A 23,516-nucleotide genomic window follows, 5' to 3' on the forward strand; every position below is an offset into this window, starting at 1 on the left:
AAAGCATTTCTCTTCTGTTGCACTGACAAGGTGGAAGCAATTTATAATTTTCCAGATAATCAGGACTACAATTCCAAAAATACTTTGCAACAGAGCACTGAGTGATAGATAGAAACTGAAACGCAAATCACCTGGAAGTCACTAGATTAAATGCCCCTGAAATGGGATTATGCCTAAGAAATGTATCAAGGTGAAGAAATAGGCCATAAAAGGAAAGCTTGCAAGTGTTGGAGAAGAAAAGATTAAGGTGAGACATGACAACCATTGGATAAAGTAGACAGGTTCTCTGTACCTAGCAAAAGATAGGATGTTATGAACTTTTAACATCCTTTTAAAATTCTGTCTGTAAAAATGGGGAAAAATGGACTAAAATAATACTTAAGAATACCAGAGAAAGGACTATATTAAATCCCTTTTCTAGACTTATTAGTTTTCTATATGTGGGGGAGTTTTTTCTTTCTTTCTTTCTTTCTTTCTTTCTTTCTTTCTTTCTTTTTCTTTCTTTTTCTTTTTCTTTCTTTTTCTTCCTTCCTTCCTTCCTTCCTTCCTTCCTTCCTTCCTTCCTTCATTCATTCCTTCCTTCCTTTCATAATTTGTTGAATCTCAATAATTTGTCCTCTCACTACTACCTAAGCATTTCTGTTTTCCAGGCTATATATAAAATGAATGAAATCCTTCATTTTAATGAAAAATAAATCAATTTGGAAGACAGCAGATACGTATGAAAAGGAATGGCATTGACTGCTTTCTTAATCTATGAAGAACACCAGGGCAGATAGCTTACTTACAACTAAGTAAGGGAGAAAGAAGCAGGACTCACACAGAATTCTTCACAATCTCCGAGTGAATCTGAGCCACTCCATTGACTGCATGAGAACCAATGACACACAGGTGGGCCATATTGATCCTCTTGCAGTCTCCTTCCTCAATCACAGACATCCTTCGGAGGCGGTCAACATCTCCAGGAAAGAGGGAAGCCACATACTGACAGAATGTATAAAATGATAGGAATGTTAGGAAAACAAGCTAAATCATATGTCACAATGAATTCTTTTAAATTGAAAAAACATGATCACATCCTTACTGGTCTTACCAAATAACCCCTTGCATTTTTTAAAAAGAATATCACCATCCTCCTGAGACTCCAGCTCCACCAGAGTTTGACACCCATCATTTAGCACTCCTGAACTGTTGCAAATGCAGAGTTTGAATACTGTACCCTCTAACAAAAGACATCAAGGTCTATCTAAACAAGGATGGTATCAGTGACAGCAAAAAAGATATGTTAGGCCATACTAACAAAGATATCCTTAAATATATTTACATAAGTCAATTCATCAGCTTCTAAGCCTAACAATTTTAGCAGGGCTATGTAGACTGCTGCTTTCCAGAAGTTTGGTATTGTCAGCAGCAGTGAATTGTGGGCACCGTAGCACAAGAAATATGAAGGTACCAGATGGATGACTGATGTTGTTTTACTGATTATGGTAAGGCCATACGGATCTGAACCCTAAATATGATTGATTCTAGCCATGCTATGATTCTACCCACTTGCTAGAGCTGAGAACTGGCTCTTTGCTATGCAGCAAGGTGGCCAGAGAGTTCAACATGGCATACAAAAGGATAGCTAAACAAATTCAATAAAACTGCTAGGTTTGATGCATTTTATCATTCAACTACAAATCACAAGTTACGTCTCTTTTGGTGTGCCATTAGATATCTCAGCGAGCCTCATTTGATGCTAGCAATGTAGGGTCACATACATTAAGCTTTTATCACCTGCCAAAATAATATTCTAAACCGCACAAAATGAATTTTTTTAAAATTGCCAAATTCTTACAAGATCATCAAAACTCTGAGGGTTTTAATGACTTCACCTGAGGTTAGTGAAATCTTATGAGAGCACTAAGACTTTGCAATATCTTGAGCTTCCCTTCTTTTCTCTGGGCCACTGTGTGAGATCAGGAAACTGTCTAATTGCCAACCTCTGGTATCGTCTCTCTGCCTCTCCCAAGTCCCTTTTTTTCCTCATTTGGATAACTTACATCCAAATGCTTTTGGTTGATAGCATAAATGATCTCCAGGTGCCTTGGCAGGAGCTTTTCAAACACAGACACCGGCCAGCGCTCCAGGGCTTCAGGGAGCACTGTATGATTGGTGTATGCACAGGTTCGTTTTGTGATTTCCCAGGCCTAGAATCAAGGACACAGATGAATTAATGTGAGTAGAAGCAAGTTGTACAGGCTGAAAATAAATGGCTGCAGTATCAAATAGCACCAATTTCCGATACTTGCCATGGAGATTACATTGATGCTGAGTTGAAACTTATCAGTTGCAGTCACATTATTAGTGAAAAAAGCATATTAATGAAACTTGAAGTTCAACTGATGACGGTAGTTGAACTACGCAGGGAGCTTGAAGTATTGTAGGAGTACAGCAGTTACTGCATATAGAATCAAAAGCTCTCTCTGTGTCTAGTTGCTTTGGCATGCAATGCCCTGTAGCAGCATCCCAAGGGGAGGAATTGCAACAGTTTATGTCCAGAATGTGAGGGGTCTGTAGATAATTTCTCAGCCCTCCCTCTGACCCATGCAATACTCAGGTCCTCAATAGAAGGCAGTCAGGTTGCAGTTATTTTTTCTGCAGCCCCAACTATCCGTTGAAGTCTGTGCCTGTCCTGTTCAATTGCTGCACCAAACAAGACAAATAACAAATGACAGATGGATAATAATTCCTCTGTAGAATTGTATCAACAGCTCCTGGGGCAGTATGATCTTTTTGAACTACTGCTCAGAACTACTCTACTGTTGATACTGCTTGTCTAGTATAGTAAGAGGTGGTAGAATAGGAGGGATCCTCCTACAATCTCTACAGTTTTAAACATGTTCAGCTCCAGATTGTTCTGCGTGCACTACAGGGCCAATTGTTCAGTGTCCTGTCTACATGCAGACTCATCACCATCTCGAATGAGACCAATGACTGTTGTGTTATCGGTAACTCTAAGAATCTAGCTTCTCACCATCCCATCTAGGAATTTTGGAAAATGCAATCCCATGATATCGGGGGGGGGGGGGGGGAGGGGGAGAGAATCAAGTTGAAGGAGGAGGACCTCTTGGCAGTTTCTGAAAAAACTTGTTGGGGATCAAAGCTGTATCTTTCCTGCCTCCCATTCAACTCTTTACCTTTTCCCAATCCATATGTTCAACATCAACAAAGATCCTCATGAGCTCAGGAATGGAGAGAGCTGGGTGAGTGTCATTTAGCTGAATGGCAACCTGTGAAACGGACAACATAAACTTTAATAGAGGACCTCCAAGGTTCCTTCCAACATCATCATCATCATCAATATTATGATTAAAATCTCCATTAATTCCATCCAGAAAAGGCCCAGTGCGTACAATGGAAAATCTGATTTCATTGTATGCTGATGGCCATTTGGTGATCCCAGACCAGCTACTCTAAATTTCAATTCCTAGATATAAACAGGAAACAAAATTAAGGATTCTGGGGGAACTACAGGGTTTAGTCATACATAATCTGGCCAGAGGCAATGTCTTGGACTTGATATTTTCAAGTTTTAAAAAATAAACTTTAATCCCCTATTAAAAGTAAAGAAACAGAAAATATGTTAAAGTATTTAGGGCTGCTACTTAGGAGCTTTTTTCCAATTGTTCATTCATTCCAAGAACATAATCTACCAGATTCCTGCTCTTATGAAACCATATCTGTTCACTTTTCTAAAGACCTTAGCTATTCTTTCCAAGCTGTCACAGCAAGAGAATATAATAACATAATAAAAATGGCACACACAATTTCTTTTGAAAAACCAAATCATTCAATTATGGAAATTGGAGGAAGATGAAAATTAAAACAGGTAAAATAGGTTATCCAATGTTCATTACTGGTACTTATTGCTGAATTTGTGTTTTGTGAATTTGATACTGTATTGCAGACAGTTTCACAAACCCCTTCATATTCATGATAACCAACTCATAAGATCTAAGACAAAGATGACTGTAAAATCTATAAAATCTGATTAAATGTAAAATATTCTGAAAGCATTTGCTAATATGGGGATAATTAATAATTTATTGTCACTAAGCAATTAAACATCATGGTATTAAATAATAACAAAAAATAAAAACAATGGCATAATTCTATGCATATACTATGCATAATTCTACTAACAATACTGTAAAGGTCAGTCCAACAGGACTTCAGGACTGATGGGAGAGATTCTAATGTTGAACAACATTCTCCTTTTACTATTCTTAACATTAAAAGACTTCCAAACATTGTCTGAGACAGAGAAAGGTATTCTTTAAAGTTAAAATTTATTTCACGGATTTGTATAAGCTCTTATCTAAAATGTTCACCTTGTCAGGAAAGGTTTCAAAACAAGTCCTCACTGGGTCACGACATCCAAATTTGGAAGACTTGAATCGTCGTATGATGTCCTGGAGAGTGGCAGCTACCACAAAGTACTCCTGTTTCAGACGCAATTCCTTTCCTTCAAAAAACTTGGGAACACAGTGAGGAAAAGGGGTTATATCCGACTATGTCTAATAACGGCAATGATTTGAGGGATCGTCAAAATCAAGCTCCTTTCCAGAGTGAAAGAGATGAGAGGGACTTTGCCTAGTTTAGTTTAATTAGTTTAATTTAGTTTAATTCTTTTTAACTTTTGCATTGCTGTATTTTTATTGTTGTTAGCCGCCCTGAGTCCTTCGGGAGATAGGGCGGCATATAAGCCCCCTAAATAAATAAATAAATAAATAAATAAATAAATAAATAAATAAATAAATAAGATTTAATCTTCAGTGGTTTCCCTATCTCAGGTCCATATTTTACATAAAAAGCAATCTTCTTTTAATAAGTTTTTACAGAGGACAAACATTCACAGTTGCGGTGTATAAATCAGCGCTGATCCCAAGAACATGGAAAACCTCTTAATTTCTTCTGAAAATAAACGGGACTTTACGGACACTTAATTCTCTCTGCATTGTATATCCAGTGACTTGGGTCTAGTCCAATAAATGTAAAAATACTATCTGAACAAAGGAAAAGGTTACTGCAAAGTGCTATGTATATCGTGCCCTTCCTGAATGAAATTTATTCAGAACAACAGAGGAGGGAATGCAGGAAGATGGAACGAAGGAAAATTATACCGAATAAATGCACTCAAGCCAAACATCACTTGTGCCTTTCATATAATTTTCATAAATTTCACTCTCTTACTATACCCTCTGTATTTCTCTTTCCACCAGGAGTGGCGTTTTGAAGATGGCGAGAAGTTCATCGAAGAAGTGGAAACTGGAGACTCCCACCCCAAACACACAAACAGATAACTTCTCTTAAGACAGTCAGCAGAAAAGCATCCAAATGAAGTCCACAATTCGCTTGTGGCCAAAAGAGATTTAATGAAGCACTGAAAACTGTACTTACACTGCACAATGCAGCAGATACTTACATTATCATTGGGGTACAACACTCTGGATATGTTTTCTGCTAGGTTTCTATCCAACACAGCTTGGATATAATCACCAACATTAACTATGGAAGAGAATGAAGATATATCTCAGTTATAGCAATGAAATGGAATACTCTGTATGTGTTTATCACTGCATAGCAGTCATTTCATAACTTCTCCCTACACTATACCTTTGTTCACTGAGGTTTTCAAAACTTTCAACTTGTAATTCACATTCTGTTTACAAATTCAACAGGAAAAATTCCAGGTTGAATTTATTTTAAATGTGAAGTAAATACCGTGTTTCTCAGAAAATAAGAGCTAACTAGAAAATAAGCCCTAGTATGATTTTTCAGGATGCTTGTAATATAACCTCCATCCCCAAAATAAGCCCTAGTTAAGATCATCAGCCAGATGGACACATTTAGTACCGTATTTTCCTGAAAATTTAATTTTTATTTTTATTTTAATTCCATTTATATCCCGCCCTTCTCCGAAGACTCAGGGCGGCTTACAAGCTTAGCAGTAGCCTTCATTCTATGTATATGCCTGCTTATTAGGGCTTTCACACACACCCAAGCGGCATTATTACAAAGTCAGCTTAATTGCCCCCAACAATCTGGGTCCTCATTTTACCTACCTCAGAAGGATGGAAGGCTGAGTCAACCTTGAGCCTGGTGGGATGCGAACCTGCACTAATTGCAGGCAGCTGGTGTTACTTAAGGAGGCATTAGCCCACTGCTCCACCAAGGAGCACATAATGTGCCTTAGGACCTAATCCCAAACATAAACCCCAATATATCCAATCAAACAATGAGGCAGGTAGTGATGAGAAGGAAGGGGAACTCAGATATAAAACAGGAGACAGCGGGGGGGGGGGGGAATGCAGGAACAGCCATAAAGACTTCGATGCCTACATACTAATGCTCAAAATATAAGGAATAAACAGGCCAAACCTGAATTTAAATATCCCAAAGGTGCTTTTTCAGGAGGCAACTGGACTTTCTTGCTTTTTCTTTGAAGACGTTTTGCTTCTCATCCAAGAAGCTTCTTCGGCTCTGACTGGATGGTGGGTAAAGAAAAAAACAACAAAGTCCAGTTGCCTCCTGAAAAAGCACCTTTGGGACAACTATGACCTGGATGACTGAGAATCTTCATAGACATTTGAATTTAAATAACTAATGAAAGAAAGAAATAATTGCTGGAAGAACATTTTTTCATTATTAAGACTACTTACACTCTTCAAGGTTGAAATCATTAGGTGCCTTGGCTGACCACAATCTCATGGTATTAACTGTATTGTTCTTGTATCCTGGAACGGGTGTATCATAAGGCATGGCAAGAACAACCTAGTATGGAGCAAGAGGTCAAACAAAGGTGGGCTAACACAGTGACATAAGAATGATAACAATCTGTAACTAAAAGGCACTGGAATTGATGCTCAAGTGTGTCTTGCTCGTTTTGTTTAAAAAATGTGATTTACAATTCTAAACAGCCTAACTTAATATACTGCAATAACATGAGAAAAATAAAAAAAAAAATCATATTAAACAGCAAAATAGAACCTAGTATCATCAAAAGTAAAGAATTCCCAACAGAAAAAAAGCAGAGGAGAAAAGAAGAAAATTCACGCCTTTCTTTAACTTGGCATTTCAGAAAGTTCAATGCTGGAGCTCTCCAGGTCTTGCTAGGCAAGCACTTGACAGAACAAAGAAGGCTCTGATGTTCTTTAACCTGCGAAAGAACTTGGCGCTCAGTCACAGATGTTATTAAATGAAGCTTTCAGAGAAGACTGTTCTTTGAAGGGGCTGGAAGTGAACTTAATTAAGTAATTCTCTCCACTCTTGGCAGTTTAGCAACCTTAACTTTCCTCTCTCAGAGTCTCCATTATCTCCTGAAGAATGTCTTTGTTAGCAGAACAACATAAAGAACAAAGACACCACTAGGTTCATGCTACTCCAAAGGGCTACTCCAAAGGGCCCTGTGTGGGTCAGAGTAAACTACAACACAATCCCCAGATCCCCCCACCCCATTCTCTGTCCTCCTCTGCCCATCTAGAGTTGTATTTCCCATCTGCTCTTGACCAGACTTTGTTTACTCTAAATGTTGCCCTGTTGACCGTCTATTTGGGTCATCTTTCCTACTCACCCACTCTTTCTTCTTTCCATGCGCCAAATTATTATTTTTTCCCATTAGTGTTTGCTAATTAGTGTACATTCAAAGTGACAATAAATTTATTATTCTATTCTATTCTATTCTATTCTATTCTATTCTATTCTGTTCTGTTCTGTTCTGTTCTCTGTTGTGTCCTATTCTATTCTATTCTATTCTATTCTATTCTATTCTATTCTATTCTATTCTATTCTATTCTATTGTGTTCTGTTCTGTTCTGTTCTGTTCCTGTGCTTTTCCGTCTAGCTCTGTTAATATCCTCTTTTTTGGTTACTGCAAATTCCTTCTGACATGCATGAACCAGCCTTTCCTGCCAACTAGGCCTGATTCTTTCCAGTCTATTCGTTCTCCTCCAACCGCCACTTGCAGCTCTCTCCAGCCTCTGTCCAATCATTCTATCCAGCATGCACAAACACAAATGCAAACACGCACACACAGAGATGCACAAAACCTCATTGACCTGCTTTCACTGCTTTTCTCCAGCCTCCCTGTGAAATACTCACTTACTCGCTTGCTTATAGGCTGCAGGTTCTCTGTTCCTTCCAAACGGGAAAAAAAATTGTAACTTTTTTTTTCTTTTGATGGGGAACCATGAGAACAAGACTGTGTTTTACAGCCTCTTCTAACTATACTGTAAAAATAAAAACACGTCCTTTTTCTGGGTTGGAAGGAAGAAACAAACTGCTTCTTTCGTTTGTTTCAAAGCAAACAAAAAAGATCAGTGCTTTTTGCTTCAGTAGAAAAGCTTGGAAGTGGCAGCTTCTTTTTTTAGTGTAGTCATCATAATTTCTTCTAAAATTAGTAATAACATTTAAGAACAAATATTAGAATATAAAGAAATAAAGTTAAATATAAAAAATAAAGTATAAAGTAATTCAAAATAATAAAAAGAAAAAAAAATAAAAACAAAAACTAGTAGAAGATGCAATTAAAAAAAATTGCTGTTCCCAGCCCCTTTTGGAATATGGCTTTCAAGATGTGCCATAAAGCCCAATGCAGTTCTGTAGCTGGCAAACATTGGGCGTTATTCCATATATTGCTATATTGGTTTATTGAATAAATCTTAAATGTTTAAATTCATAAAGCAAATTAAGCCAGAATAGAACAAACTCTAATATGGCATGATTCCAGGACATTGTTTCAATTTATATAACAGGCTTATGTTTTAATCAAAGGAGGGCAGAACAATCAGTATCAAAAGTGATACAGTGTGCTACATGCACATGTATAAAAGGTATTTCAGCAGAATATTCTAGTATGCCCTCATCACCTACATCAGCCATCCCAATCTGGTGCCCTGTGGATAGGTTGCAACTAAAAGACCCAGAATGTCCAGATCTCCACGACCCAGTCAAAAGAATGTCTTGAACACATCATGAAAACAATCAGATACTTTTGTATGAAATTATGCTAGAACCATCCCTTAAACTAACACCAAAGAAAATCTGGCTGTATAACTATGGAATTTATTACCCTAGGGTGTGACAAGGATCACCAGTTTAAATGATTCAAAAGCAGATTAATGAAAGATCAGGTTATCAATGTCCACCTCTCTTAGTGGCAATTTACTGCCTTCTGAATCATAGGGAGATGACCTCAAATATCAGCTGCTGGAGAGCAACAATCAACGTCTCTTATCTTCCTTGGTATGTTTGTGAGATTTCAGAGGATAGTGTATCTATGTGATACAGAATGATGGTTTGCTGGCTTGATCCAACTATGCTCTTCACAGGCACTTAAGCCACATAGATTTGCTAGACTCAAGGGGCATAAAAATGTTTGTAATACACAAGTAAATAAGTGTAGAAGTCTATTCAAAGTGGGATCAAGTTCTGACTGACACAAGCTTGGAAGTTGCTTTGTCCAAATCTGATCTACCTCATGATAGCATAAGGCTATTGCATACACCAAATGACTTGTTTTAAAAAAAAAATCAAACACCCAGGGGAAGTTTATGGGTAGTCACATAACTCCTAACAAATGAAAAATGAAAAATGAAACACTAAACAATTACAACTATCTATGGAAACTTGTGTACTCCTAAACAGTTGGAAAATGGCACCAAATTTCAGTTTTCAATGTCTCTCTAGCAAAGAACAGTCATTTGTTTAGTCAATCTCTTCAAGGATCGCTGCTGTTTAAACCAACTAATATGCTGCTCAGCAACAAATGTGGAACACTGTGGCCCAGTGTCTATGAGGAAAACATAGAGACACTGCAGCCAGAACAGGTCCAAATAAGGTTTACAAGCACAGAAGCCCATGTTCTGAATTACTCTGAAGGCTTCTTACGTTTGCAAGAGCTCATGCTGCAACAAATCCATTTGTTTCTGAAGGGCCATAGGATATTCTGCTTTCAGGGCCATGTGGCATTCAGAAAAATATGACAGAACCTGTTCTTTTGAGAACTGAAGAATTATCCAAGCATTTGGCTTTAAAGACCTGTAGTCTCGAACCAGCTCCCATTCATTGCCATGGTGTTTTCACCCCATTTTACAGAGATGTTTCTAATGGACTGAATCCATTGTTCTTCCACCTGCTTAACAGGGTTTTTCTCATTTTTTTTCTTTTTTAGGTCAATGACTCAGATGCAGCTTTACAAATTTGATGTTCTTATGTGCCGCCTATACTTTTGGGAGATTATGAGGATGGTATTCTCAATATATCTGGAAAGTGCCAGATTATGGCAGTAAATAAAATCAAATCTCTGCATCAATTGCACAGAAATTGATCTGATTTGGATCAATTTATACAATGAATTGATAATACAATTTATAAAACCTTTGTGCAAGCATTCATATATAACTACAATTCAATTTGAGTCAGAACTGACTCAGTCTGATTCCCAAACAATTTAGAATAAAACTAAGTTAAAAATTAGAATAATTCAAACTGCATTTTGACACATTCCTAGTGTCTCTTTGATGGCAAACCTATTTAGGCAGCATTTATTGCTTTTGCCTCTACTTTCTTCAATGCTTCCATATCATTACTCTCCTAGATGACTGTTTTCACCCAACCCTTCAACGTGAATTGTAATCCAGAAAACTGAGGAAGTTCTTCTGGATGATTATTCTTGTAACATGGAGGATAGGTAGACAAGTATTCATTGCTGTTGTTAAAGTCTCCAAATAAAAGACTACCGCCATATAACATATCCCTTTTGACTCTTTTGTCCTTGTAATTAATGGCTTATCATATGAAACTTTAAAAAGCATACCTGAGTATCAACCCATTTAGCCCCATTAGGAGCATGTTCTACTCGACCATAGAAATGTACAGGAAGCATGTATTCAGGGCGGGCTTTTTCCCAAGGATTGCCATAGCGCAGCCAATCATCAGCTTCTTCCACCTAAAACAAGGAGAAATGACTTACTTCTTCGGCCAATGAAGTGTGATTAATGAACAAGAGCTTCTTAGTGGCTGAATGGAAGTGGGGGTACCCTGCCCAAAGATGCTCACTTGATACAGCACTGCAGTCATTCTGATGTCAAATAATGATCTTTTTAATTTTTCCAGTTTCTCTAATTTTAAATATATATCTTTGTTTTAATTGTCACAATCAATGCAATGGGAAATATATGGATATGAAAAACAAAATTTACTGTGCAATTGTTGATTTTGAGAAAGTATATCATAAACCTAACTTAATTGCTTAGAATAGCAATAGCACTTAGACTTATATACGGCTTCACAGTGCTTTACAGTCCTCCCTTAAGTGGTTTACAGAGTCAGCATATTGCCCCCAACAATCTGGGTCCTCATTTTACCGACCTCGGAAGTAGGAAGGCTGAGTCAACTTTGAGCCGGTGAGGATCGAACCTCTGGCAGTCAGAAGAATTAGTCTGCAATACTGCATTCTAACCACTGCCCAACCACGACAAGAATTCTTTCCACAAATACAGAGCTGAAAGTTGATTCCTAAGTGCAGTAAGAGTAGCATGTGATAGAAATAAAGTATGTATGACAATGGATAGAATGTTTAACAAATGGTTCAACACTGCACACAGATTAAGGCAAGGATAGGTGATGTCTTCTTGGTGTATTTAGGAGTAAATGTACAGTATAAAGGAAAACTTCTGGTGATGTTAAAGATAGATCAGTTGGGGACATGAGTGTGTGTGTACCTGTGTACGCCATGTTGTTGACAGAGAACCTGAATAATTTGTAGCAAACATTAGAAATGATTTTATAATGCGATTAGGAGAATGCATCTGAAAATCAGTGAATCTGACTCCAACAGATAGGTCTGACAGGGAAATTGGAATGAACAATTGCCAGCTGTACATAAATGGCAAAATATAAATAAGAATATGAATTTATGTTTCTTGGTAGAATATTTTACAAAAGTTGAAAAAATGGAGAAATTTTAGTAATTGCACAGATTGGAAGCAATATAGTGGGTATAAATGAGGCATGTGGTGAGGAATGAATATGGAAAAAAAATAAATGTCTGCATATAACAGCATCTCCAACAAGCTCACTTCTAATGAAAGTATCTTATACATTTCTCAGTACATGAACTATGACAATTAAAATTCTTGAGGCTAAAACCTTAGAAGATGCTGCCAGCATTGATTTTATTATATTAGTTTACCTACATAGCTTCAAAGACTGGCATCAGGAAAGTAGCATTTTAGGATGCTAGTAATCCATAGGATAACCTATTTAAATATGTTTTTAACCAGGCTTTTCCACAAGATTTCTCAAGTTTGCCATTATGGACAATACCTAACCTAGAACACTGGTGTCCCCCAAGCTGCTATCAGCTGTTGTAGCTACTGCTTACATCTGGCAATGCTAATTACTTACAAGAAGTAGTTGTAAAATATATTTTGTGGGCTATATAAGGATGAGTCAACATCCAGCTACCTCTACAGGTTAATTTCAGTTTATATTAGTTTGACAGCAGACCCACTTTCTAGGGTAGTGGGTCAACCTTCACTGACTGTGTTCAAGCTGAATCTTTTTGTTTTTCCTAAGGCTTTAGATAAGCTTTAGCTACCATCACAGTCCTCTCTCAAGATCAATTATCTCTAGGAGTACCTGAAAAGACAGATAGAAATAAGGAGTGATCCTTCCCTCACCTGCCAGCCATTGACAATCTTTTGATTAAAAATGCCAAATTCATAGCGGATCCCATAGCCATAGGCTGCAAGTCCCAGTGTTGCCATAGAGTCCAGAAAGCAAGCTGTCATGGAAAAGAACCAATGCACGTTATTATCAGTCAGAAATAAACAACCAGTCAAACAGCTGTTACTGATGCAACTCACTGTGTTTGTGTTTATAAGACTGCACAGCCCCCCCTCAAACGAAGAAGGATGGGGGTGGAATGGTGGCTAAGAGAATGAGCTAAAGACATGAAAGGTCTAGCTTTTATTTCAGCTCTTCCATGAACTCACAAATGGCCTTAGTAAAGGCACTTTTTATCAGCCCCAATCCCCATGTATTCAGGCAATACGATTATAATGTTAGGTTTCAAAATTGTTAGGTAAACGTTATTACTAGGTTAAAATAAATAAGTTTCAACACTTTAATTCATATAATATAAATTCTATAAAAAGGGCTTTGTAGACTTTGTATCTGTATTGCAAACAGCTCTCCATTTCATCATAGCTTGTTACAGCTCCCTGTAGAATAATCTAAGTGCAGCCATGCCGGTAAAATTGACAATGCAGAGTTCAGCTTCTCACACCCACCCAGCAAGATGCTTATTAAGGCAGTTGGTTAACTGAGAGCCTTTCAAACTCTGCATCCTATTTTATCAGCTCTACACTCCTCATTTTTTCTGCATCCTCTTATCCCCCTTATTGCAATACGGATGGTCTTCCTCCATAGAAACATACTGGCATCTTCTCATCAACAGTCATTGCTCACCTGCCAGACGCCCCAGTCCTCCATTGCCAAGGCCAGCATCTTCCTCAATCTCTTCCAACTCTTCTAAGTCAAGGCCAAGCTATTGGGAGGAGTAAGCAAAAGCAGAAAATACCATGATATATAAGGTTTTCTACTTGGAATTTCCATTTTCCCCCATTCTAATAAAGGAAGAACAAAGCTGCTTCTTTCTGATCTTGGAGTAAGGTTAATTTCTACACTCTATAATTTAGAATGGATTTCTATGCTTTTTATGAATATTGAAAAAATGCCACTGAATGAATGAATATCTGTTTGTGTGAAACACCCTCCAGTTTTTGTCTCTTTTCTGGTAGGATTCTTAAAAGAGGCCATGGTCTCTCAAACTCTGATACATTTCCTGGGAAAATACACCCCCAAAACAAAATAGTTTTTTTAGCAGCTTTTATTGGAACCGTTTAAAATATTTATTAATCAGATTTAGGTAATTTGTTCAAATCACCTTTAGTAAGCCAGAGCAAATTTTAATCAATATGGTTAATCCTGCCATGTTACTTTATCAGAGAATGAAACAGAAAATTATTTATATCAACAATGATAATAAAATTAGCTATATCATACTTTTAACATAACAATGTAATTCAAAATTAAATAGAATGTTTCAAAATTTAGGAGACTGCATAGGCCAATTACTTGGGTAGAAATTTGGTGTTGTTCTAACTGAATGGCAGCTGCTCCCAGCTGGATGGTAGTAAAGCATCAATATCTCCCTTGTCCCATTGATGTACTCCAACAGAATTTACCTAACACATCTGAATCTAGCCATCTGTTGATTTGGAAAATGCACATTTGTGTTATCAGGATTGTCCCTACCAACAACTTTGAGAGATAAGTCAAGTTGAGAGACCGGCCCAAGATCACCCAGTAGGTGTTTCATTTGAGATGAAATTTTAACTCAGATTTATTATACAGGTTGCCTGTCATGCAATACATCTAAGGGGCAGCTGGACCTGGAAAGCTTATTTTGGAAAGCAAAACAATATGCCCACAGCCTGATCTAACCATGTTTAATATACTGCAGTTTAAAATAGAATATTCCTTTGTTTCTACCAAGATCCTCTTTCATATATATCTCCCTTAGCATCTGCTGTAATTTTTGCTCAATTTGTGGATGGCATTCCTGTCGGTTGCTACAGAACCCATTCTTTCAGTTCCATGGCTTTTTCAAACTCCTTAAAATTACACGTGGAGTACTGTTGCTCATCTGGAATTGAGGACACAGAAGGTGGGGATACAGAAGTCCGATCTGAAGGTCTGCTTTTAATTAGACCAGGAGGGCAGTTAATCTTTTCCCTCCTTTTCATCCAGATCTTAATTGCTCCCAGCTTACATGCTAGCACAAAGTTAGAGAAAACAGCCAGAACTGTTTCTGGTGGGAAACTTAACATGGATGAAGTGAAATGGAGTGGATGGAAGAGGGGAGGGGAGAGGAGAGGAGAGGAGAGAAGTTGAATTTTCTCCTAGCATCACTAATAGCTTCAGATCCAGTTTAAATTAGGGAAGGCATGGGGAAGCTGCTAATTCTCACACCTCCCCAGTTCTTGTGTTCAGACCAAGAATGGGCATCCTCTTTTCCCTTGCAGTTGCTTTTAACCAAAACCTATCCCAAAATCCGATCATGGATAAGGGTGAAGGTTTGTTCTCAGAGTTTGTGGGTTGGTTTCTGACAAGCACCCACAAGCTTGGAGAACGAACCTTCACCCTCATCCTAACCTGAGATACAGATATTTGCCACTATTTCAAACCGATCATAGATCTCATAGGTCTATATCAGTGGTGGTGAACCTTTTAGAAACCGAGTGCCCAAACTGCAACCCAAAACCCACTTATGTATCGCCGGGTGCTGGGAGGGTGTGACCCGCTGGGTGGGTGTGGACCACCCACAGGGCTACGGTGGTCATGGCAGACTGGATAGGCGTGGCCAGGATGGGCATGGCCAGCTTGATGTTGCTCCTGGGGAGGGATGCCTGTGGGGCCCGGGCAGGGTTGGGGGAGATCCAGGGGGTCTCTGGTGGGTGGGGCAGTGGGCAGGAGGGTGTCTTGCTCAGTTGATGGCTCGGGGGACAGATACACCCCCTCCCAAATGCTGCCGTATCATGAAAGCAGGATGAAAACTCCAAAAAGCGACGAAAAAAAGTTAAAACAGAAGAGTGTCTTGTGATGGTTTTCTTCCCTGGGGGTTGGGAGGCATTGGGGGAGGCTCCTGAGCCCCACAGCTCTTCCAAGTGGGGGAGGAGGAGAGTGGGGAGGGGCTGTGCTGGGATTGGGGGTCCTCGTGCCTTTCACTGTCTGCTGCTCTTCTGCTGCAGATGCCGAAACTTCACTTGCCTGGCAGGGTAGGGATGCGCTCGGGCTCGGGGACGCATGTGGGGCTGCTGCCTCACTTGCCATGCCAGGGCTGGGCTGGGCACAGAGCCTCCTTGCCGCTTCTCCTGTGGAAATCGGGAACGCCCACCCCACCTACCACTCGTTCCAGTGCTCTCCAGCCCATCACCAGCCAGCCGGGATGCCTCCCTTTGGGCTCCCTCGGCCTCTGCCCCCCCTCCAGGTTGGGGCTGGTCAGATTCCCCCGGTGGGCAGTACTGCTTCTGTCTCCGGCCAGCCCTCCTCCTCCATCCTCCTCCTGCGGGCAGACTGCGGCTTACTGAGCCAGGCAGCAGCTCTCCCCACATGCGTCCTCAGGCGGAGAAGCTGGGTAGTCGCAGCTCTCACTGGAGAGCGGCGGATGGCAGTAGCCAACTTGGGATGAGGGGTAGGTTGTGGGTGCCCCCAATGTCCACAGGGAAAGAAGCAGCGTGGAGGCTCTGCACCCAGTCCAGCCCAGCCCCAGCACAGAAAGCAGGCAGCAGCCCCACGTGTGTTCCCGTGCGCAAGTGCGCCCCTGCCCTGCCAAACAAGCGGAGCCGCGGCATCTCCGACAGAAGAACGCAGGCGGGTAGCCGCAGTGGCTCTCCTTGCCTGCCGTCCCGCGATCTCTAGCCCGTCGCCGACCAGCCGGGCACGCTGAGCTCAGGCCTTGGGCAGATGGAGACCGGAGCGAGAGCCACGGCTGCCCAGCTCCTTCTCCTGAGGATGCATGCAGGGAGAGGTGCCGCCCAGTTCGGTAAGCCGTGGTCCACCCGCAGGAGGAGGTGGATGGAGGAGGGCTGGCCGGTTACAGGCGCAGCGCTGCCCACGGAGGAATCTGAGCAGCCCCAGCCTGGAGGGTGGGAGAGGCCAAGGGAGCCCGAAGGGAGGCAGGCGTGGTGCTCGGGGGTAGCTGCTCTCCCCCCTCCCTCCTGCAGAAGGGCTGGCTGGCTTCGGAGTCACCTGGGCAGGTCTGGCCGTGCATCTGCCCAGCAGTGCTGGCGGGCCTGGCCTTCCTTCTTTCTTTCTCCCTCCCCTCATGTCCTTCCCCCACTAGCCTTCTGCAAAGCACAAACGGACACTGCGTTCTACTTGTCTTCTCCAAACTCATGCCCACCATCACTTCCAAAGTGATGCTCACTCGCTGCACTCCTGTCAAAACCTGCTTTTATAGCTTCCCCTCTCCCTGCCCAGTTCTTGCAGCTGTTCCCGCGAGAGCGCTGATGGATTCGGTTTCCCTACCTTCTCCAGTTCCCACTAGTCAGGCGCATGTGAAGAGGGGGAAGGAAGCGTCCCTCTGGCGAGCGTGCCGACAGAAACAGCTCCGCATGCCCAGTCTGGCATGCATGCCATAGGTTCGCCACCACGGGTCTATATAGTTTGGGTTGCTGTTAGTATGTTGATTTCTTTATTTTCCATGCTAAACATTCTCAGCTTGGTTGCTTTCCAAATGAAACAACGGCTCCTTGCCCAGAAAGACAATCTGGCTCTTAGTGAATTTGATAGCAAGGTAACTGTCCAGGGCTAAATCATATTAGCAGCTCTGCCAAAAAGCCTGGAATCCGTGAGTCATACTGCCTTCAGCAATAAACATTTTAAAGAAGTACTGTGGGAGGATTAGACTGAAACCTTACAAGGCTCTAAAGTTATCAGTCTCTTTATTAATATAGTTTGCATCTAGATATCAAACGGATAAGAATATTGTAATGAGAGTAAGAAAAAGAAGAGAGAGAGGAATGGTGCATTTGCACTGTGAGGTAGGGCTCATAAATATAGTTTATACAAACTATGGCTTGGCATTCCTTTTGAACAGGTAAAAGTTAGAGTCTGTTAAGGAGGAATGCTCCACTCTCAAAAGGCTATGGATTAATCCTTCAAGGTTCTCAGAGATGGAATAACAAGAAATCTAACAAATTAAGGTTTATCTGATGGTTTGGGGAGGAAATGGGATCTGAAGTTTAAAATACAAAAATAGCTTGGCATTATGCTTAAATCTGTCTATTTTCTTCAATTTGTGATTCAGTAGATTAGCAGCAAATATTGAAGAGGTCCCAGTAACATAAGTAAAATATCTGTGGAGTTAGCTGGGCTCCGTGTACAGTGTAAAAATTTGTAGTTTTTATTTTATGTCCACATTTAAAGGAATGTGATTGCTAACGATTTGCTAATTTCCTTCCTTGTTTCATTCTGTATCTTGCAGATCCTATGACTTTAATTTCTATTCTGTTATCACCAGAACAAGAGGAAGAAAGTTTTTTAGGAACTCATATTCACCTAATTTGCAAAAGAACACACCTATGATTCTCTGGTTTTATAAACCCTTTGTGATTTGCTGAATCATTATATTGGATTCTATATGCAGATCATCCTTTCTTTGTGAAATTATTAAAATTGAAATTATTTTCCATAAAAATGGGATTACATAATTAACTAGATTTAATCTTCAAAGCTGATAATGTAGAATCAAATACTATCTATGTCATGCTCAGGTATTACCCAGGCTGTTTTTTTCAGTTTGTTTTTTTCAAATGATCACATCAATGCCCCACTATTTTAAAGGCTCATGGCAGATGATTATATGTGTAATATAATTTTATATTTTCCTGAAAAACTAGGAAGGGAAGAACCTTCTGTAAAAAACTGAGACTTTCTGAATTTTAACATCATTTATGAACTGTCCATACAAATATTATAAATACCTCCTGCTTCCTTATGTACACAAACTGAATAGCACTAGTCCAAGCCTCAAAGGCGGAACACACCTGATAAATAGCTTCATCGCAGGCATTCTGCAGACCCAGGTTCAGCATCGTGTTCTGAAGTGTTCGGCCCATGTAGTATTCCAGAGACAAGTAATAAATACGCTAGGAAAGCAGAGAAAAAAAGAGAGTTTATATAGTCTAATATGTTTTGCACCCTGAGCCATGCAGTAGGTGACAGCTCTATTCGTATTATGTAACCCTTAAAGAAAGCCTAGGAAAAAGATCTCTGATGTTTGGATCTCTCCTATTTCATCCTCAGATCCACTTTTGAGGTCAGTGGGATTGAGAGATGGCTAGTCCAGACTTATCCTATGCTTGAGTGGGGATTTGAATCAATGTCTCGCTAGTCTCAACCCAACGTTCCAGCCAGTATATCATACAGACTCCAGCTTGGGACCACAGAGAAAGTAACGATGCAACCCTTCATTTCATTATTGCCAACTAGGGCAGGACTACTATATTGTATATTCTGTACTGTAAATTCCATAAAGGTACTACAGAATTGCAGCTACATTTCAGCAACCTCGAAAAATTACTTCCCTGCATATATGTTCCCTCTGTGTGTCTGTGGATATGTGTATGCATTGTGTGGGTGCCTGAGAATCAAATCACGTCAGGTCTGGATGTGCTGCCTTTTTACATGGGTATTACTATCTTCTCCCTTGTTTCATCTATGTGAACTGGTATGTATGCGTGCCCTGGGAAGGCCAGAGTTGACTGTATATGCTCCATTCTGGGTCATATAACTATGGGGGGCTTAGAATGGAATAGACAGGTTGCCAATCCTGCAGCAATACTTTGGGATAACTTTTCAAGAATTTTTTCTTTGTAATGTTTGGCAGGACCCAACTCATTTACAAGTTCAGTCTTTTGCTAGCTTCTCCTGCCTTACCTAATTTGGTCTAATTTTGGAGGGGTTTTTTTTGCAGGGGAGGATTTTTCTGCTGATTTAGTCTTAAGCCCCTTTACACATTATACATATCATAGTTATCCATTCTTCCCATTAGATTGGGAAGTATTAAAAGTGGGGGGGAGGGTTGGAAAGATTGTGATAATTATAATAACTCCCTCCAAATTGACTACATTAATTAAAAGTCATTTTCTTCCTTTGTTGAAGAATCACTTAACTTACATGTTAACAAAATAAGCATATTGACAATTCACACCTGCACACCAAGTATACTGTAGATTCATCTGTCCACCAAAGAACATAACATTCCTTTTGGACATCTCCGTGAGCAAAATAGGTCTTGATCTACTCAGAGTGCAAATAGAGACATCTCGAAACCATGATAATTTGAAATACTGGAGACATAGGTACAAAGAAACTATGGGTTTTTGATATACAGTGGTCATTCTAAAGCATATTAACAATTCTGTGAATTTTTGTACAAAATGTGGTAACAGAGAGCAAGGCCAAATGACATGCGTTAACTGCTGAATTGTAATTCCAATAGCATAGCAATTGTACTCAACATTATAAACTTTGGCCGTGTCATGAAAGGGAATTCATTAGAGAAAGCAATTATGTTTGGAAGAGTTAGGAAACCAGGCCATCAAAAGAACACAGTGGCTGGACACCATCAAAGCTGACACCAGCCAGAATAAAGAAAAACTCAAAAGTGGTGCAAGATTGGAAGATGTGGCAGACCACAGAATCACTAAGAGTCAGACTGAATGGATGTCGTCGTCGTCATCATCATCATCATCATCATCAAATGTATAGACAACTTTCTGGTGTTCTTAAGCATACTTTAAGACCTAAAGGACCTAACTTTATATGTTTAAAAGCAACGTTCAGAAATCTATAAAAACAGGACATTCAAGCTCATTATTCCACAGCCTGAGTGTTTAAGTCTCAGGGGTTAGATTTAGCCCAGAGAGATCCAGTTTCATGTTCTCATTTGACTACAGACCTCAGTCAGAACTTTAATCCACCAACTCTCTCTGATCATAATCTAATGTGTTGTGGGAATAAAATTAATAGGAAGCCTATATATGAGCTACTTTTTTCTCAAAGAGAAAAAGTGTTCTATACACACAGGATATAAGTACAGTACTTAAGTAAAAAGTAAATAAGGAGAAAATTTCTTTGAACTGTTCTGCCCTGACTTCCCTAATGTACAGGTGAGAATAACCTGTAATAAGTAATAATTTACATATAATTTGCACAAGATGAAGCAGGTATTTTTTTTCATGTTGCAAAGTCTGGGCTACAATGTTGTAATGTAATCATTTTTAATACACAATCTTGGATTAGCATGACCAGCAATGAGTTCTGAAGGAAAAATGGGAGCATTTTTGCCCATGCAAGATGCAACAGAATATATGGCTAGCAAAACAAAGTCAAGGTCAGTGTGGTGCCTGAGTGTACAAGAATAATAGAAATCATTCAGCAAAATGCTACCAACGAATTGCCTGCAATAGGGATTTTTAATCTATTAGGCTCAGTCTAATATGATTGTCTGAGCTCAAAGAGGGGCTACCACAAAGAAGAGGGAGTCAAGCTATTCTCCAAAGCACCTGAAAGCAGGACAAGAAGCAATGGATGGAAACTAGTCAAGGAGAGAAGCAACCTAGAACTAAGGAGAAACTTCCTGACAGTTAGAACAATTAACCAGTGGAACAACCTGCCTCCAGAGGTGGTGAATGCTCCAACACTGGAGGTTTTTAAGAAGAGACTGGACAGCCATTTGCCTGAAATGGTATAAGGTTTCCTGCCTGAGCAGGGGGTTGGACTAGATGACCTCCAAGGTCCCTCCCAACTTTATTATTATTATTATTATTATTATTATTATTATTATTATTATTATTATTATTATTATGAGATGAAAACTATAGGCGGCCTGTCTTGTAAATAAAAGACAAGGGAATAAAGCAGAATTATTTTAAGAAAATGATCAAGATACTAATGATGAGATCAATATTTCCTGGGCTTAGAATTATACCAACTGTGTTTGTTTTCTTTCTTTCATTGGAAATGGAACTTGATTTAGCAAGGTTCTTAGAGGAGAAGAATATTGTAAGTAAAAAGGATTTTACTAGTGGATTTTACTCCACTAGTCGCTGCCGACTATAGGGGGCAGTACAGAAGGGTTTTTTTCTCAGTTTGTTTGAATGGCAAAAATTATGGATGTTGACAACTAGAACTTAACAGGGTTAGTTTTTGGCCTTACCATCTGTCTTCTTTTAACATATGAAAGGGTGTGTGGGAGTAGGGTTAATTTGAAACTTTGCACTGTAATTTTAATTGCTATAAACTCTCTTGTATGGTGTGGTATTACTTGATCAAGGAGAAACACAATTGGGTGCATAATAATGAACAACAACCCCACAACATTCATCTGTGCAAAGAAACTATGGTCAGAATTTACCATGTATGAAAAAGAAACTGCTCACTACCATCATACATCAGTGTACTCATTAGGGTTTATTCACAGAAAAAAGTATACTTCAAGATATGCAGCCCTAATGTAGGAGAAAGAGAGGCAGAGCCTGGAGGTGGAGTCAAGAGAGGAATCAGCCTGGAGTCCCAAATGGTCCAAATCCAGCTGTTCTTGAATTCTGTTAACTCTTATCTAGCACCAATTTAGTGCTGACCAATAGTTGACTAAAATAGGCATGAGCAATAAATCAGCTTAACGAGCCTTGGTCATGGTCCTAACATTTTGCAACTGGCACTAACAAGGGCCAGACAAAAATACAGAATGTAGATCTGAACAGCCAACCTTCTCTTAGTTTCCCCAGCATGAAATACACTTCAGGGTCATGAGAGGAGAAAAATGGAGTCATCCCAATAACCAAAAATTTTCACTCTCAAGTTTCTTCACAAATCTTAGCCTTTCTGCTTAGATCTAATAAATATTTCAGAATGGTTCAAGGGATCTATTTCCGATAATTTTATTCTCTTTCCTCAGGATGAGATTTATGTTTAGTCACTTGCAATATTGGGGCAGCGCAATGGCTCAGCAGTTAAGAGCTAGCAGCCCAGGTGCGAGACCCAAGCACCAGGAGATGGGGTGAGCTCCCGTCCTTGCCCCAACCGCTGCCAAACTAGCACTTTGAAAGCATGCAGATTCAAGTAGGTAAAAAGGTAATACTATAGTGGGAAGATAACAGTGCCCTGTGGCATCAGACTGGCCACCTGACCGCAGCAAATAACTTTGGACAGCGCTGACTCAATGGCCCTGAAGCAAATTATATATGACAATAACTATCAGTGCAGCATTCTGGGTCACCACAAACAAGTGGCTCTTCCCCCAGCATCTACTGCTTCCGCAATTATGAGGTGAGCACTTTCTGTTTACATTCACATTCTAAACAGTTTGGCTCTACACTTTGCTATGTTCCTACAAAGCCAACTGCATTTTGGAAAATCTTTTCCACCACACTGCCTGGTACATAGAAACAGCTCCATGATGCTCCAGTATCTGAGTCTTTTACATTGTCTGGGGCTGATGGTGGTGATGGATTAAATAGCTACCAAAAGCTCTAGACTCAAGTAATTTTATTTGCATGTCTAAAAGGCATCATTTCACAGTAAGAGCTGGAATGACAAATAGGAACACTAAGTTCTTGATGACCCAGCTCCTCAGCCTTTAATAGTAGCTTGAGATTAGTGAACCATTTCATTAATTTTTCATGCTAAATGCCTGCATGCTAGACTCCCTTGTATAAGAACAGGTCCAGTTTTTGATTTTTAAAAAGTTTTTCATCTTAATTGCAGAATTTCTTAAGCAGGTTCTTTTTTGTACCATGCACATTTAGTAAGTTCTGTCCAAGTGGTGGGTGCATGAACTGTTTTCCTCCAAAAACTGGCATAGTCATAATTATTGTCATTCAGATTCCAGGTCT

The 23,516-nt window shown here is 39.8% G+C and overlaps 1 protein-coding gene across 1 annotated transcript in view; it reads right to left on the reverse strand.

Annotated features, from left to right (window-relative positions):
- The window catches only part of PYGB (glycogen phosphorylase B), a 48,666-nt gene that overhangs the window by 12,852 nt on the left and 12,298 nt on the right, over positions 1-23,516 (reverse strand). Inside the window, exons 2-11 of the mRNA XM_083350534.1 lie at positions 18,663-18,764; positions 13,519-13,597; positions 12,729-12,832; positions 10,862-10,993; positions 6,708-6,819; positions 5,471-5,553; positions 4,377-4,520; positions 3,183-3,275; positions 2,046-2,192; positions 821-984 (exon numbers count right to left, since the gene is read on the reverse strand). Of these exons, the coding sequence (XP_083206660.1) occupies positions 821-984; positions 2,046-2,192; positions 3,183-3,275; positions 4,377-4,520; positions 5,471-5,553; positions 6,708-6,819; positions 10,862-10,993; positions 12,729-12,832; positions 13,519-13,597; positions 18,663-18,764 (1,160 nt within the window). The remainder of the gene's footprint in view (positions 1-820; positions 985-2,045; positions 2,193-3,182; positions 3,276-4,376; positions 4,521-5,470; positions 5,554-6,707; positions 6,820-10,861; positions 10,994-12,728; positions 12,833-13,518; positions 13,598-18,662; positions 18,765-23,516) is intronic.

This window comes from Vipera ursinii, assembly GCF_947247035.1.
Source record: "Vipera ursinii genome assembly, chromosome: 1".
NCBI classification, from domain to species: domain Eukaryota; kingdom Metazoa; phylum Chordata; class Lepidosauria; order Squamata; family Viperidae; genus Vipera; species Vipera ursinii.